This window comes from Peromyscus maniculatus, chromosome 8 (assembly GCF_049852395.1).
Source record: "Peromyscus maniculatus bairdii isolate BWxNUB_F1_BW_parent chromosome 8, HU_Pman_BW_mat_3.1, whole genome shotgun sequence".
NCBI lineage: Eukaryota > Metazoa > Chordata > Mammalia > Rodentia > Cricetidae > Peromyscus > Peromyscus maniculatus.
The window spans coordinates 73963342-73978166 of NC_134859.1; the positions used below are offsets into that span (position 1 = coordinate 73963342).

The 14825-nt window shown below is 43.3% G+C and overlaps 1 protein-coding gene across 3 annotated transcripts in view; it reads right to left on the reverse strand.

Moving 5' to 3' along the window:
• The window catches only part of Gdpd1 (glycerophosphodiester phosphodiesterase domain containing 1), a 39068-nt gene that overhangs the window by 19783 nt on the left and 4460 nt on the right, over window positions 1–14825 (reverse strand). For all 3 annotated transcript variants that reach the window (XR_013053072.1, XR_013053071.1, XM_076577626.1), the window contains exons 2-4: window positions 10779–10821; window positions 6025–6160; window positions 3137–3182 (exon numbers count right to left, since the gene is read on the reverse strand). Coding sequence is in view for 1 of the 3 variants with exons in the window: in XM_076577626.1 (XP_076433741.1) it covers window positions 3137–3182; window positions 6025–6160; window positions 10779–10821 (225 nt within the window). In the remaining 2 variants the exon portion in view is untranslated. The remainder of the gene's footprint in view (window positions 1–3136; window positions 3183–6024; window positions 6161–10778; window positions 10822–14825) is intronic.

The window sequence follows — 14825 nt, forward strand, 5'->3', positions numbered from 1 at the left end:
ACAGGCTGTGAAATTCCTAATCCCAAAGGGTTTGTGGAGCCTTCCCAAGTGTGATGGTGCACTACTTTAACCCCAGTACTCCAGAGGCAGAGGCTAGTGGAACTCTGTGAATTTAAGAACAGCCTGGTCTACATAGTGAATTCTAGGCCAGCTGATGATGATGATAATAATAATAATAATAATAATAATAACAACAATAATAATAATGATAATGATAATAATAATAATAATATCATTAATAAATTCATGGAGTTGGCTGTGCACTATAGAGGAAAAGAAAAGTCCCCAGGCAGAGGCAGGTGGATCTCTGTGAGTTCAAGACCAGCCTGGTCTACAAAGCAAGTTCCAGGACAGCCAGGGCTACACAGAGAAATCCTGTCTCAAAAAAAAAAAAAGAAAGAAAGAAAAGAAAAAAAGAAAAGAAAAGAAAGAACATTTCCTCATAATAACACAGATTAAAGATATTTAGGTGTGGCCGGGCGGTGATGGCACATGCCTTTAATCCTAGCACTCGGGAGGCAGAGCCAGGTTGATCTCTGTGAGTTCAAGGCTATAGAGTGAGTTCTAGGAAAGGCGCCAAAGTTACACAGAGAAACCCTGTCTCAAACAACAAACAAACAAAAAGATACTCAGGTGAAGACAAATCAAACACTCGTTAGATTGAAACATGCCTTACAAATAGATGACTTTCATTTTTATTTGATTATTATTTTTTATTCTATTTTAATTTATCTGTATGTCTGTGTGTTTTTTGTGGGTGCTGGAGGAAGCTAGAAGAGACATCGAATCCTCTGAGGCTAGAGATGGGCAGTTGTGAGCAAATCAATGTGTGTGTTGGGAACCAAACTCAGTTCCTCTGGGAGGAACAGCAATCACTCCTAACCACTAAGCTATCTCTCCAGGCCTTTATTTTTATTTTTTGAGACAAGGTGGCCCTAGCTGGCCTGGAACTCACAGAGATCTGCCTGCCTCAGCCTCCCAAGTGCTGGGATATTTCATCACATCCAGTAACTTTAAGTTTTTTGGTTTTTTTTTCCCCCTGACTTTTATTTACCTTTCTTTCTTTTCTCCCCTGAGCCTCACCTGTCTTTGGTGTTTAAAGAGTATTTTGAAATCTAATATTATGAACATGTGTGAGTGCCCGAGTGTATATATATGCACTGCATTCCTGCAGGAGCCTTTGGAAATCAGAAGAGGGTGTCATATCCCCTGGAATTGGAATTGTAAGCAACCACATGGGTGCTAGAAATTGAACCCAGGTTCTCTGCTGTGGGGGCCCACAGGAGACTTCATAGTGAAGCCTTATTCCATCTTGACTCAGAGTCAGAGAGTCTGAGTTTGCCTTGCCCCATAAGGCTGCATAATAGGATGTTTTAGCCAAAGGTGTGGTTACCAGGTGTTTTGAAAATTAAGGAAGGGTCTACATTTGTTTGTAGTTTTGTACCTTGACCTGGAAAGGGGGAGGGGTCTTTTGCCATGCCACTTGCTGGTGTATAAAAATTCCATTAGGAATAAACTTGAGGCGACTGTAGTATTGACCTAGAGCCCTCCCGAAACTATCCTGTGTCTCTTTTTCTTTTATGTCTACTACACTAGGTGTTATCCTTTATGTCTCTATTTTTCAGTTCTATTATGTTTTTAATCCTCACTTCTCCCTTCAAGAACTGTTCGACAGGTCGGGCTGGTCTCTGACACTCTGCGAGAGCTTTCAGAGCTCTTAACTGCCGAGCCATCTCTCCAGCCCCAACCTTTGCTGTTTTTAAGAATAAGTCTCCCTTTGTACTCCAATCTGGCCTTGTACTTGTGGTGATCCTCCTGCCTCAACCTCCAGTGCTGGGATTACAAGTCTGAACCACTTCACCAGGCCTTCAGTGCTAGCTAAACAAGTACTCTAGCACTGAGCTGTATCTCCAGCCCCATGCTGGCGAATTTAAAATCTACCTCATTTGGTATGCACAGTATTTTTAAAACGGACCTGAACAAATCCCTGGGGGCCTGTGAGAGAGCCCAGAGAGTAGAGGTGCCTGCCACCAAGCCTGAAGACCTGAGTGAGAGAATCAACTCTCACAAGCTGTGTTCTGATCTCTGAATGTACATCGTGACAAGCTTGTGAGTGCGCACGCGCACACACTTAATAAAATTAAAAATTCTCTCACAACAACAACAACAACAACAACAACAACAACAAAATAACAGGGTGACTGACAGCCTATAAATCACAGAAAGCATCTTCAAATTATATAATTGACAAGGGGTTAATATTCACAGTATAAGGGGACTCAAAAGCTGGGCCTTTCCCCTGGAGCACAGGGGAAAGGAAGGTCTTCAGTTTGAGGTCAGCCTGGGCTAGACAGCAAGACTGTCTCTGTGGGCTGCTGAGTGTCTCCGTGGGTGACTCCCGTGGGCGATGGCAATTGTCACTAAACCTGATGACCTGAGTTTGAAGCCCAGAACACCCACAAGGTGTAAGGAGAGAACCAAACATCTTTTTGGATTGTCCTCCCAAGTCCGCGAGCTCACCATGGCACAGTGCACAGACATACAACTAGAAACAAATGCTGCTTAACAAAGGTATTAGCTAAATGACAGAATCAAAAGTTCCAGAATCAGAAAGGATCTACAAGAGGCCCTTCCCATTTATTTATTTATCCTTCATTATATTTATAATGGACAACTACTATAAGTAATGGCAATGCTGTAAAACTTGATGCTTTAGAAGTACAATGGAAGGAGGAGGAGGAGGAGGAGGAGGAGAAGGAGGAATAGTAGTAGTAGTAGTACAAAGTAATCAAGTATGGTGGCTTGATTCTACAACTCCCACCACTCTGAAGGCTGAGGCAGGAGGATGGCTGTGAGTTTGAAGTCAGTCTGGGACACATAGCAAATTCAAGGCCAGCTGAGATATAGACTGAGACTATCTCAAAACACACACCCTGCTTCCCACCCTACCCCCTGAGAAGTATAAAGTATCTCCAAGAATCTAAATTCATATAATTATTATGGTATTCAGGCTTCAATTAGTTGTCAAGTGAATTTAAGCTAAGTGATAGAGTTAAATCTTTAGAATTTATATTTCTCAATATAAATGAATATACTTTAATGTCAGCGTTTTAAACCATAAAAAAAGAAATATTACCTCTCTGAAATGGGACATCCAGTTTGCAAAGGTAAGGTGGGAGCTCCTTAAAAAGACATGATTGAAAAATGGTTAGCGCTCAAAACCAAAAAGCATTTTAGCGTCTCACACTATGACATAAAGATTTTGTTTCTTTAAAAAAGATTAAGACATAGCATACTTTCGGAGCTGAGGACCGAACCCAGGGCCTTGTGCTTGCCAGGCAAGCGCTCTACCACTGAACTAAATCCCCAACCCCCGTAGTATACATTTAAACACAGCATCCTTTAGCTTTCCAAAGGCAAAGTCAAGATATAATTACTTATACACCACCTACAAGAAATCTGTACTACTTAAATTTATATATGTTTTTAAGTTTTTGCCTCCTCACTTACTTTTTAAAAAGATTTGTTTGTATTATTTTTAATTATTTGTAGGTGTGTGTGTGTGTATATATATATGAATGCAGATGATCTTGAAGGCAAGAGGTGTTAGAGTCCCAGAACTGGATGACGTAGGGGCTGGGAACTGAACTCAGACACTCCAAAAGAGCAGTATACACTCCTCACTGCTGAGTCATCTCTCTGGGCCTTAAATTTGTACTATTATTATTTTGTTTTGTTGTTGTTGTTTTGAGACAGGGTCTCTTGGTGTAGTCCTGGCTGTCGTAGAACTTGCTCTGTAGACCAAGCTGGCCTCAAACTCAGAGATCTGCCTGTCTCTGCCTCCTGAGTGCTGGGATTAAAGTTGTGTGTCACCAGGCCAGGTAGAGACACAACTTTTGAGTGCTGTATTTATAGGCATTCACCATCACACCCATTACATTGCAGTATTTGAAACATAGTATACATAATTAATAGTGAGCACACAAAACTGCAGAAAAGCAATCGAGTATACCAACAGACTATAGCATGTTAATGTCACTTTTCTTCAGGGGACAAGAGCAGACACTAGTTTTTGCTTCCATTTAGCAGTGTTTACTGTTGTGAACATAGATACATTGTATGATTTAAATTGTTTAAAGTTACTTTTAATTAGCATGTGTGTGTGAGTCTGCATGTACCACAGTGCATTCACACAGCTTAGAGGACACAAAGTAGGGAGTCAGTTGTCTCCTCCCACTCAACAGATCCCAGGGATAAAACTCAGGATTGGCAGGCTCGCCTCAAAATTTTTTTCCCTTTCTTTAAATTTCTTTCATATGGTCAGATTTAAAAGACTGTGTGTGTGTGTGTGTGTGTGTGTGTGTGTGTGTGTGTGTGTGTGTGTGTCTAAGCGTGGGCGCCATGTGTGCCACAGTGCACATGAACATCAGAAGAGAACTTCTGGTAATTGGGTTTCTCTTTCCACTTGTTTTGAAATAGGTCTCTCTTGGTGCTTCTGTTGCCCTGTGCACTCTGGGCTAGCTGGCCCCTGAGCTTCCCGATGATTTTCCTTTCTCCACCTCCCATCTCATGGTAGGAGTGCTGGGACCACAGACACACAGCACTTTATTTTTCCTTTCCTTTCATCTGGCTTCTTGATCTGGGCTCTGGAGATCAAACTCAGGGTGTCTGCCTTTCCTGGCAATCACTTTTATCTGCTCAGCCATCTCGATGGCCTTTGAACAGATTTTTAAATGATGCTTTCCTTCATTGGAAGGCTAAAACTAACTCCTATATTAAACGTGAGTCAAATAAACAACTTGAATTGTAATGTAATTTCACATTTGATGATGTATAATTTTATCAAAATATTTATAGAAGGAATTTTGGGGGTGGGGATAAATATGGCATAGTTGGCCGAGTGCTTGGGTAGTGTGTCTGAGGCCCTGGGATCTATCGTCAGCACCCCTATAAACTGGCACAGTGGTTGTGATAGTTTGAATGTAACTGGCCCCCATAATCTCATAAAGAGTGGCACTATTAGGAGGTGTGGCTTTGTTGGAGTGGGTGTGGCCTATTGGAGGAAGTGTGTCACTATGGGGGCGGGCACTGAGGTTTCCCATGCTCAGAATACCATCCAATGTCTCAGTTGACTTCCTGCTGCCTGCAAGATGTAGAACTCACAGCTACTACTCCAGCACTGTGTCTGCCTGCATGTTGTCATGTTCCCTGTCATGATGATGAAGGACTGAACTGTAAAACTGTAAGTGTGCCACCACAATTAAATGAATTCTTTATAAGAGTTGCTGTGTTCATGGATCTCTTTACAGAAATAGAAACCTTAACTAAGACAGTAGTGTATACCTACAGTCCTAGCATTTGGGAAGTAAAAGCAGAATTATCAGAAGTTCAAGATTATCCTCAGTTCCACAGGGAGTTCATGGCCAGCCTGGGCTACATGAGACTCTTTCTAAAGAAAAAAAAAATGAAGCAGGCCCCCACAGATGCGTTTGAACTATACAGATTCCTTGCTGGATGCCAAGATATTTTAACATTTTTTTTCCTTTTTCATTTATTTTAATCACTGTCATTCTTTAAGGATTTTGTTGGTTTGAGTTTTATTTACTTGTTTTCTATTTTATGCGTGTAAGTATTTTGCCTGCATGCATGTCTGTACACCACTTACATGTCTCATACTTACAGAGGCCCGAAAAGTGTGTTGGATCCCCCAGAATGGAGTTACAGTTGTGAGGTACCACATGGGTACTGGGAATGGAAGCAGGGTCCTCTGGAAGAGTAGACAGTGCTCTCAACCATGGAGCTGTCTCTCTGGCGCCTATTGGTTTGTTTGTTTTGAGACAGGAGCCCAGCCTAGGCTCAAGCCTTGGACAATCATGCTTCCCAAGTGCCGGGATTATAGCTGTGAGCCATTAAACCAGTTTAATCATCACGATTTCCAAAAATATTTATTGTAGTGACATCTGGCTCTTTTCTGCCTTCAAAATATTTCCCCTAAATATAATGATATTGTTTATTTTTACTTACACAATATTTGAGATCGGAGACATTTACATTGATCCCAGTTGACCTCTTCAGATTTGCGTCATGTGATACCACGACTTGTTCATCTTTTGTGATATGGCAATCCAGTTCTAACATATCAGTTCCAATGGTAACTGCACTGAAGACAGAAGAGAAAACTGGTAAACGTTGACATGTGTCAGAGATGAAAATTTTGGTTTTAAAATCCAGGATACCCCACAACACTGTACTAGCTCAACCACATTTATCATCATTCATCAATGTGATGTTGTAATCTTAAGATAAGCTTTACAATGTTGTGGCTTACAGTAAGTGAATCATGTTGTCTCTTCTAAAGCGGCTATGGTTAATTCTGACATTTCAATATAGTGGGAAAAAATACTTGACTAGAAATGAAGAAATTGGGTGGCAATTCCTGACACATTAGCATAACTTAGAGCAAGCAGATTTTCCTCTTATGGCCTGTATTTCCATATCTATAAAATGAAATTATCAAGAAACAAGACAAAAATGGCTGCTTTAATCATCTTGATCTAACATACTGTTGGGCGGTCTGGTGGTACATTCCTGTGATCCCAGCATTCGGGAGGAGGGAGGAAGATAGCAGAGTGGAAAATAAAATCAGACTCCAACAATGGATTCCAAGGAAAGGGAGCTGGAGAAAATGACAGCAAGGAGACGAATAACCAGGTGAGCTGGTGCATGCCTGGGTAATCCCAGGACTCAGGAGTTTCCTCAGCTACATGGGGTGAAGTTCAAGGACAGCTTGGGATACATGACATTCTGTCTAAAAACAAAACAACAAAAACAAAACAATGAAAAGGAAGAGATAGGAGGGAAAAGAGGAATGAATGTATGGGTTTGGAAAATAATGCATGAACAAAAGAAGTTTGTCAGAGACATAGAAATGATCACAGTGAAGACAAATAGAAATCCTAGAGATGAAATTGAATCACTAAACTTAAGTGTGTAAGAGAATGCTTCAGAGCCACATCAAACTGGGAATCATAGAGGAGACTGTACACAATAGGGTATTTCACTAATTAGGCTTTACAAATGGCTAATAAGTGTATGAACACACATTCAACAGCAAAACTCACTAAGGAAAGGATAATATCATAACTCACACCTGAAATCTTGCAAAGCTGAGGCCTGAGAATGTCTCCAGATGAGTCCAACCTAGGCTACATAGTGAGTTCTAGGTCAGCTTAGGTACACTGTGGGACCTGTTGAGGCAGCTTGCACAGGGAATAGTTTAGTCAGCAGACTGAACTTGGCTTAGGTGACATACAGCACACCCCACTCCCACACTCTTCTAATTCATTGGAAGCCTAGCTCCTTTGCCTGAAAATCACACACACACACACACACACACACACACACACACACACACCTCTGAATAACACATCTAGTACAGCATTCTTCATCCCCTACTTGCATTGGGCTATGTGTATAACCCGTGTGAATAAGTTTCCCTTCCCCTTAATGACCATCAAACGTGGGCAGTCTCTATTCAAATGTGTCCCTGATACATCAGGATACAGGGGAGACTGAGCCTGAACTTGTTTTGAGTGCATGTGCAATAAGGCAAAACTGTATCCTCAACTCAATTTTTTCAGGAGAATTTCATATTTATCATCTGTGCATATGAATGAAATCAGATGCATTAGCCAGACATGCTAGCACACACCTTTAATCGTACCAGTCCATTCAGGAGGCAGAGGCAGGAGGATCTTTATGAGTTTAAGATCAGCCTAGTCTATGTAAGTGAGCTACAAAACAGCCAGTACTACATAGACAGACCCTGTCTCAGAGAGAGAGAGAGAGAGAGAGAGAGAGAGAGAGAGAGAGAGAGAGGTGTTAGACATGATGGTGCACATCTGTAACCCTAGCACTTGGGGGTGAAAACAGGATGATTAGGAGTTCAAGTCCAGTTTCAGCTACATGGCAAGTTGAGGATTATGAGTCTTGGTTATATGTGACCTTGGACAAAAAAAAAAAAAAAAAAAAAAAATCAAAAGAAAGATGTTAAAAAAAAATCAAAAGAGCCGGGCCGTGGTGGCGCACGCCTTTAATCCCAGCACTCGGGAGGCAGAGGCAGGCGGATCTCTGTGAGTTTGAGGCCAGCCTGGGCTACCAAGTGAGTCCCAGGAAAGGCGCAAAGCTACACAGAGAAACCCTGTCTCGAAAAACCAAAAAAAAAAAAAAAAAAAAAAAAATCAAAAGAAAGATGTTAAAAAAAAATCAAAAGAAAGATGTTAAAAAAAAAAAATGAAACAAAACAACAACTCCACAGAAGCGATGCACAAGACTTCCAAGGGCCGAAGAGACGGCTCAGCAGGAAAGAATGTGTACTGCTGGTACAGATGGCCCAGGTTTGGTTCCCAGCACAGCTGTGAGGCCAGAAGAGGATGCTGGAGCTAGAGCTGGAGGCAGGCAGCTGGGAGGGGCTTCTGCAAAAGCTGTTAACCGTTAACTCTTGAGGCACCTCTCAAACCCATAACTAAAAACATAAACAAAAACATATAAAATAAAAACTCCCAAAAGATCCTGTTAAGAAATTGATTTGAGCCAAAAGATCCTGTTAAGAAATTGATTTGAGCCAGGCGGTGGTGGCGCATGCCTTTAATCCTAGCACTGGGGTGGCAGAGCCAGGCGGATCTCTGTGAGTTCGAGGCCTGCCTGGTTTACAGAGAGAGTTCCAGGACAGGCAGAGCTACACAGAGAAACCCTGTCTTGGGAAAAAAAAAAAAAAAAAAAAGAAGAGAGAGAGAGAAGCAGAAGACTGACAAGATGGCTCCATGAGTTAAGGAGCCACTCGGAGAAAGGAGAAAACTGACTCCTGCCAATCTACACACACACACACACACACACACACACACACACACACACACACACACACACACACACGAGCGCCAGGACAAACTTAATTATTTTGACTATATGCCAAATTATATAAGTACAATAAGGATTACATTGTCCTCTTCATATTTACCTATGTGGCCCAGTTTAATAACCTAGTTTGATTAGCTCTTAAGAAGCAGGTTTTGCAGGGTGTGGTGGTCCATGCCTGGAATCTTAGCACTCAGGAGATGGAGGTAGGAGAGTCAGTTTAAAGTTATTCTTGGATACATATCCTTTAGGGGCAGCCTAGTCTATGAGAACCCATCTCAAAAAACAAAACGCCGGATTTTTATATACCCAAAGACTTGGTTAACTCTGCATACACTATGCAGTACAATTCTTTAGTCTTGGGTTCTATGCTCACTACGAAGGGTGCTGTCTCCTTTACCAAATTTTTTTTTGTTTTGTTTTTCAGGCATGTTTTTTTGTGTAGCCTTAACTGTCCTGGGACCATTTAGTAGACCAGGTTGGCCTTGAACTCACAGAGATCTACCTCCTGGGTGCTTGGATTAAAGGCATGCGCTGCTGCCACCCAGCTTTTTATGTTTCTTTAAAAAAAAATTATTCATTTTACATACCAACCACAGATCCCCCTCTCAACCCTCCTTCTGCTCCCCCCTAGTCTCTTCTCCCACCTCTCCCACCCTCTCCTCCAAAATGGTAAGGCCTCCCATGGGGAGTCAGCAAAGCCTGGTACATTCAGTTGAGGCAGGACCGAGCCCCTCCCACTGCATCAAGGCTGAGCAAGGCATCCAACCATAGGCAATGGGCTCCAGAAAGCCAGCTCACGCACCAGGGATAGATCCTGATCACACTGCCAGGGGCCCCTCAAACAGACCAAGCTACACAACTGTCTCCTGTGTGCAGAGGGTCTAGTCCGGTCCCATGCAGGTTCCATAGCTGTCGGTCTAAAGTTCATGAGTTATCTTAACGGCTGAGCCATTCATGGCTCAAGCCGGGGAAAAACAATCTTTAAGCTGTCACTGAATGGTGAAAAGCAGAAACTTAGACCAAATTCTGCGGGGCTGTGGGGGTACCTCGGCCACAGAACACGTTAGCACACAGATCAATCTCTAGCACAACAGATCAACTCTCCAGATTGGCACTAATTACAAATAAAATGTTTCAATATTGCCTAGGATGGGACCACCCTGGTCAACAGTGAGAGATGCCCACCCCAACTTAAAAAAATGGCTTAAAATTGTATTAGAATTCTTTTCTCACTAAGTATGAATAGGTAATGTCTTCCTTTCATTGACCTTGATTCATATCCTGTCCCATTGTTCAGAGAAGGGAAAACAGGCTGATGGTAATCATCCGGCTCCAAGACAAAGAACAAGGGCTCGTGTCTCCTTCAGTGTCTGCCACCATGACAAAGCCTTTAGGCCTCTGTACGAACTGTGAATCCATTACAAATAGAAACAATTTAACTCATCTTACTAAGAAAATAACATGGGCACACAAGAGGGTCCCAAGGAGAAGCCTGCTTGCAGGTTCCTGCTGAACAGAAACTACGGCGGGGCTCAAGGACACACAATCCTATTCATAACGGCAGCCAATGTAACAGGTGGCTCATTTGCTCTTTCCGCACCCTACCAATTAGCATTACTCACAGTCTGTCCCTTGTCACAGATGTCTGCTTCCAGCTCTGGGAACCGAGGCATTTTGGACTACTCAAAACCTGGACTACTTTTACAATGACACAGAAGCCAGACCCTCAAACTATAAAAAAGACATTCTGTAGAGACGGCTATTATAGGTGAGTGGATACACCGTCTCCCTTCACTTCAGGGACATCTCCCCATCCCTTCAGTGACAGGTAGAAGAGGCAGGCGCCCTTCTTATGTACTTACTGTTGGAAGGCAGCCATGGTGTTCTCCAGGTTTTCTCCGGCACCTGTAGAAACGCAGAGTTTAAATTCATTTACTTGTCATTTTGAACATTTTATTTCTCTAAAAATTACAATGAGCCGTGTGTGTGTGTGTGTTTGTGTGTGCATATGTGTGAAGTGGGTAGAATCCTTCTATTTTTCATTTTCCATCTTTTTTTTTTTTCTCGAGACAGGGTTTCTCTGTGTAGTCCTGGCTTTCCTGGATCTCACTCTATAGACCAGGCTGGCCTTGAACTCAGAGATCTGCCTGCCTCTGCCTCCCAAAGGCATGCACCATCACTGATTTAGGTCAACCAGTATGTATTGAATGGATTTCAGATAATGATTCCTTCACTGTCCATGGAGGTCACTGATATTCCTCCAGAGCTCCTTTTAACGGCTGGAGATACAGCTTCGTTAGTAGAGGGCCTAATGTCTACAAAACCCTACATTCACTCTCCAGCACTTTGTGGTACTATAAACCAGGCATGGTAGCCCATGTCTATAATCGAAGCACTTGGAAGGCAAAGGCAGAAAGACCAGGAGACAGAGGCCAGCCTGGGCTACATCAGACAGTATTTAAAAAACAAAAACAAAAACTCTCTTTCAAAGACCTGCTGTTTAATTCAGTTGTGCTCTCAGCCCACAATCTTTTTTTTTTTTTTTTTTGGTGTTTTTCGAGACAGGGTTTCTCTGTGTTGTTTTGGTGCCTGTCCTGGATCTCTCTCTCTGTAGACCAGGCTGGCTTCCAACTCAGAGATCTGCCTGCCTCTGCCTCCAGAGTGCTGGGATTAAAGGTGTGCGCCACCACTGCCCAGCTTGATGTCTAATTTTTAAAGCAATTTATCCAGGATCCATTTTAGGATGAAATGGTTTTCAATTGCTGGCTACTAATAATGCCTATTAGCTTCCTAGTAGAAGAAACTACAGAGACCATGGAGGGTCAATATTTCGACTCAGAGCTCATCTACCCCAGGCACCGCATGATATTCATCCACAAAGACTGCAAGGTGTTCAGACTCTGCAAACCCAAAGGTCATAAAAACCGTAAGAAACACAATCCTTTCACGGTCAGGTGGCCTTCCACAGGGCAGCTCCTAAGAGCGCACAGTAGACAGTTCATTTGAAAAGCGCAGAAAGGAGCCTGTGAAACTAGGAAGAGTTACAGAGAAAAGCTACTGATGCAGTGAATCAGTGAAATCATTGAAGAGATCAACCAGAAATGCCAAGCTGAATTTATACTGAACAGGCTGAAGAACAGTGAGAAAGTTCAGGACACCAAAGTCAGCAAATGCCGGGTTTGACATGGTTACAGCTACAGGGCCCAGGAAGCCAACTATGCCGGAATTGGATTTCTATCACGCTGTCCTTTCAATTTTCAGGGTTGCTGCTATTGTTGTTGTTTCCAAGATAGTGTTTCTCCACGTAGCTTTGGAGTCTGTCCTGGATCTCTCTCTGTAGCCCAGGCTGGCCTCGAACTCACAGAGATCCACCTGCCTCTGCCTCTTGAGTGCTGGGATTAAAGGCGTGCACCACCACCACCACCACCACCACCACCACCACCACCACCACCACCACCACCACCACCACCACCACCACCCAGCTTTTCTTTTTCTTTTCTTTTCTGACTGGTTCTCATGTAGTTCAGGCTGGCCTCCAACTCACTATGTAATAGAGGAAACACTTGAACTCCTGATCCTCCTGCCTCCACCTCGCAAGTGCTGGGATGATAACCCACTTGGTAATTCTCAGGGGTTATGTTTGCAAGCATGCGTCCCTGTACGTGCATGTTTGTGTGTGAATAAGGGGGTGAGGGGACGGCACAGCATGTGTGTGTGGATCAGATGACAATTTCAGGTCTGCCTTCTACTGTGTTTGACGGTGTCTGTGGCTTGGCCACTGCTTATGGCAGGCTAGCTGGCCCTTGAGCACCTATCTCTGACTGCCACCTCCTCCAAGGAGCGCTGGGATTACAGATGTGGTACACATCTGGCTTTTACATGGGTTCAGATTCACATTCTTACACTTGCCTGGCAAGCACTTTTACTTCTGGAGCCATCTCTCCAGCCCCGACTTTCAGGTTTTTTGGGGGGGTGGGAGGTGGCGGGGGGGGGGGGGTGATTTGTTTATTTATTTTGAGATAGGGTTTTAGCTGGATGTGGTGGCACTCACCTTAAATCCCAGCACTCGGGGGCAGAGGCAGGAGGATCTCTGTGAGTTCGAGGCCAGCTGGGTCTACAAAGAGAGTTCCAGAAAAATAAAATAAAATAAAATAAAATAAAATAAATCAAGAGACAGGGTTTTAGCCCAGGTAGCCTGAAACTCACTAAGCAGCCTAGGCTGGCCCTCAAATTCTTAGTAATCCACCTGCCTTAGCATGCATGAGCTACCATGCCTTACATAATTATAGGTGATACTGACCACCTCCCCTTTTTTCTGAGATCTATCTGCCTCTGCCTCCCGAGTGCTGGGATTAAAGGCAGGAGCCACCACTGCCCGGCTCCCTAAGAATTTTAATGGCAATGCAGGGTGTGGTGGTGACTGTAAACTTAGCTTTATAAAGCCAAGGGAGAATTGTGAGTCTGAGGCTAGCCCAGACTACTACACAGTGAGATCCCAAAATGAAATAACAAAATACCACCACCCAAAACAAAACCTTAGCACTTGAGCCACATAAATGAGTATTTCTGAGCTTGTCTTTTTAACGTGAACTCTGTGGCAGGCTTTCATGGTGCCATGTTGCTATTCAGATAGCTCTTACTTTTCAGTTTTACAGGTAAATGATTTCCACATCCTTCTGTTTGCTGTAAAACTAGGAAGTGAATTCCAGGAGGACTATCCCTGCGGATTACTGGGACTCATATGGTGAAGCTCACAGAGTAACTAAGGGACTAATTAAGAAACATAGTGTTCCTCTCCAAGGAACCATTTAGTGGTAGGTCCTCCCTCGTGAACTTGCTCGAATTTCACTTTCTCTCAAATAATAATCACGTGACTCATAGAAACAGCCTAATTAATTTTTTGTTTCTCTAATAAGTAACTACAGTTTTCAGAGCTACAATTAAACAATTCTGTGTTTTTGAGACAGGGTCTTGTGAACTCCAGGCTAGCTCCGAACTCACTATGCAGCTGAGGATGACTTTGAAGTTCTGATCCTTTTGTTTCCACGTTTCAGTGCTGGGATTACAACATGTACCACCATTCCTGGCTTACATGGGTCTGGGGATGGAAACTTGGGGTTTCATGCATGTTAGTTAGGCAAGTACCATTTCCTCAGCTCCTCACAATTTTCATTACACATTACTTCATGTGAGTGGGGTGGGAGCACACGTGCCACAGTGTGCATGTGCAGGTCAGAAGACGAGTGTCTGTGATAAAGGCCATTGCCAAAATCAACATGAAAAGGAAGGGGTTTGTGTCAGCTGTCAGCTTTCACTTCCAGGTCACAGTCCATCGCTGAGGGAGGACGGGGGCAGGAACTCAAATGAGGCAGGAACCTGGAGGCAGGAACCGAAGCAGAAGCCATGGTGGAGCGCTGCTTACTGACTTGTTCCTCATAGCTGGCTCAGCCTGCTTTCTTATACCACCCAGGACCACTTGCCCAGGGATGGCACCACCCACAATTGACTGAGCCCTCCCATATCAATTATTAGTCAAGAAAACACTCTACAGACTTGCCTACGGGCAATCTGATGGAGGTGTTTTCTCAATTAAGACTCCCTCTTCTCAGATATGTCCAGGCTTGCGTCGAGTTGACACAAACCAACCAACACATCTCCCGTGTGAGTCCTGTGGATCAAATTCAGGTTGTTAGTCATGGCAGCTGACATCTTTATCTACTGAGCCATCTCGCCAGCCCTATTATTAGTTTATTCAGATGGAGTCTTAAGTAGCCCAAGGTGGCTCCCAACTCAATACGCATCCAGGGATGACTTTGAACTCCTGATAGTCCTGCCTCGAGTGTGTTTGTGTTTTAGCCATCTCACTATATAGACCAGGCTGGCTTAAAACTTACAACCTAACTACCTTA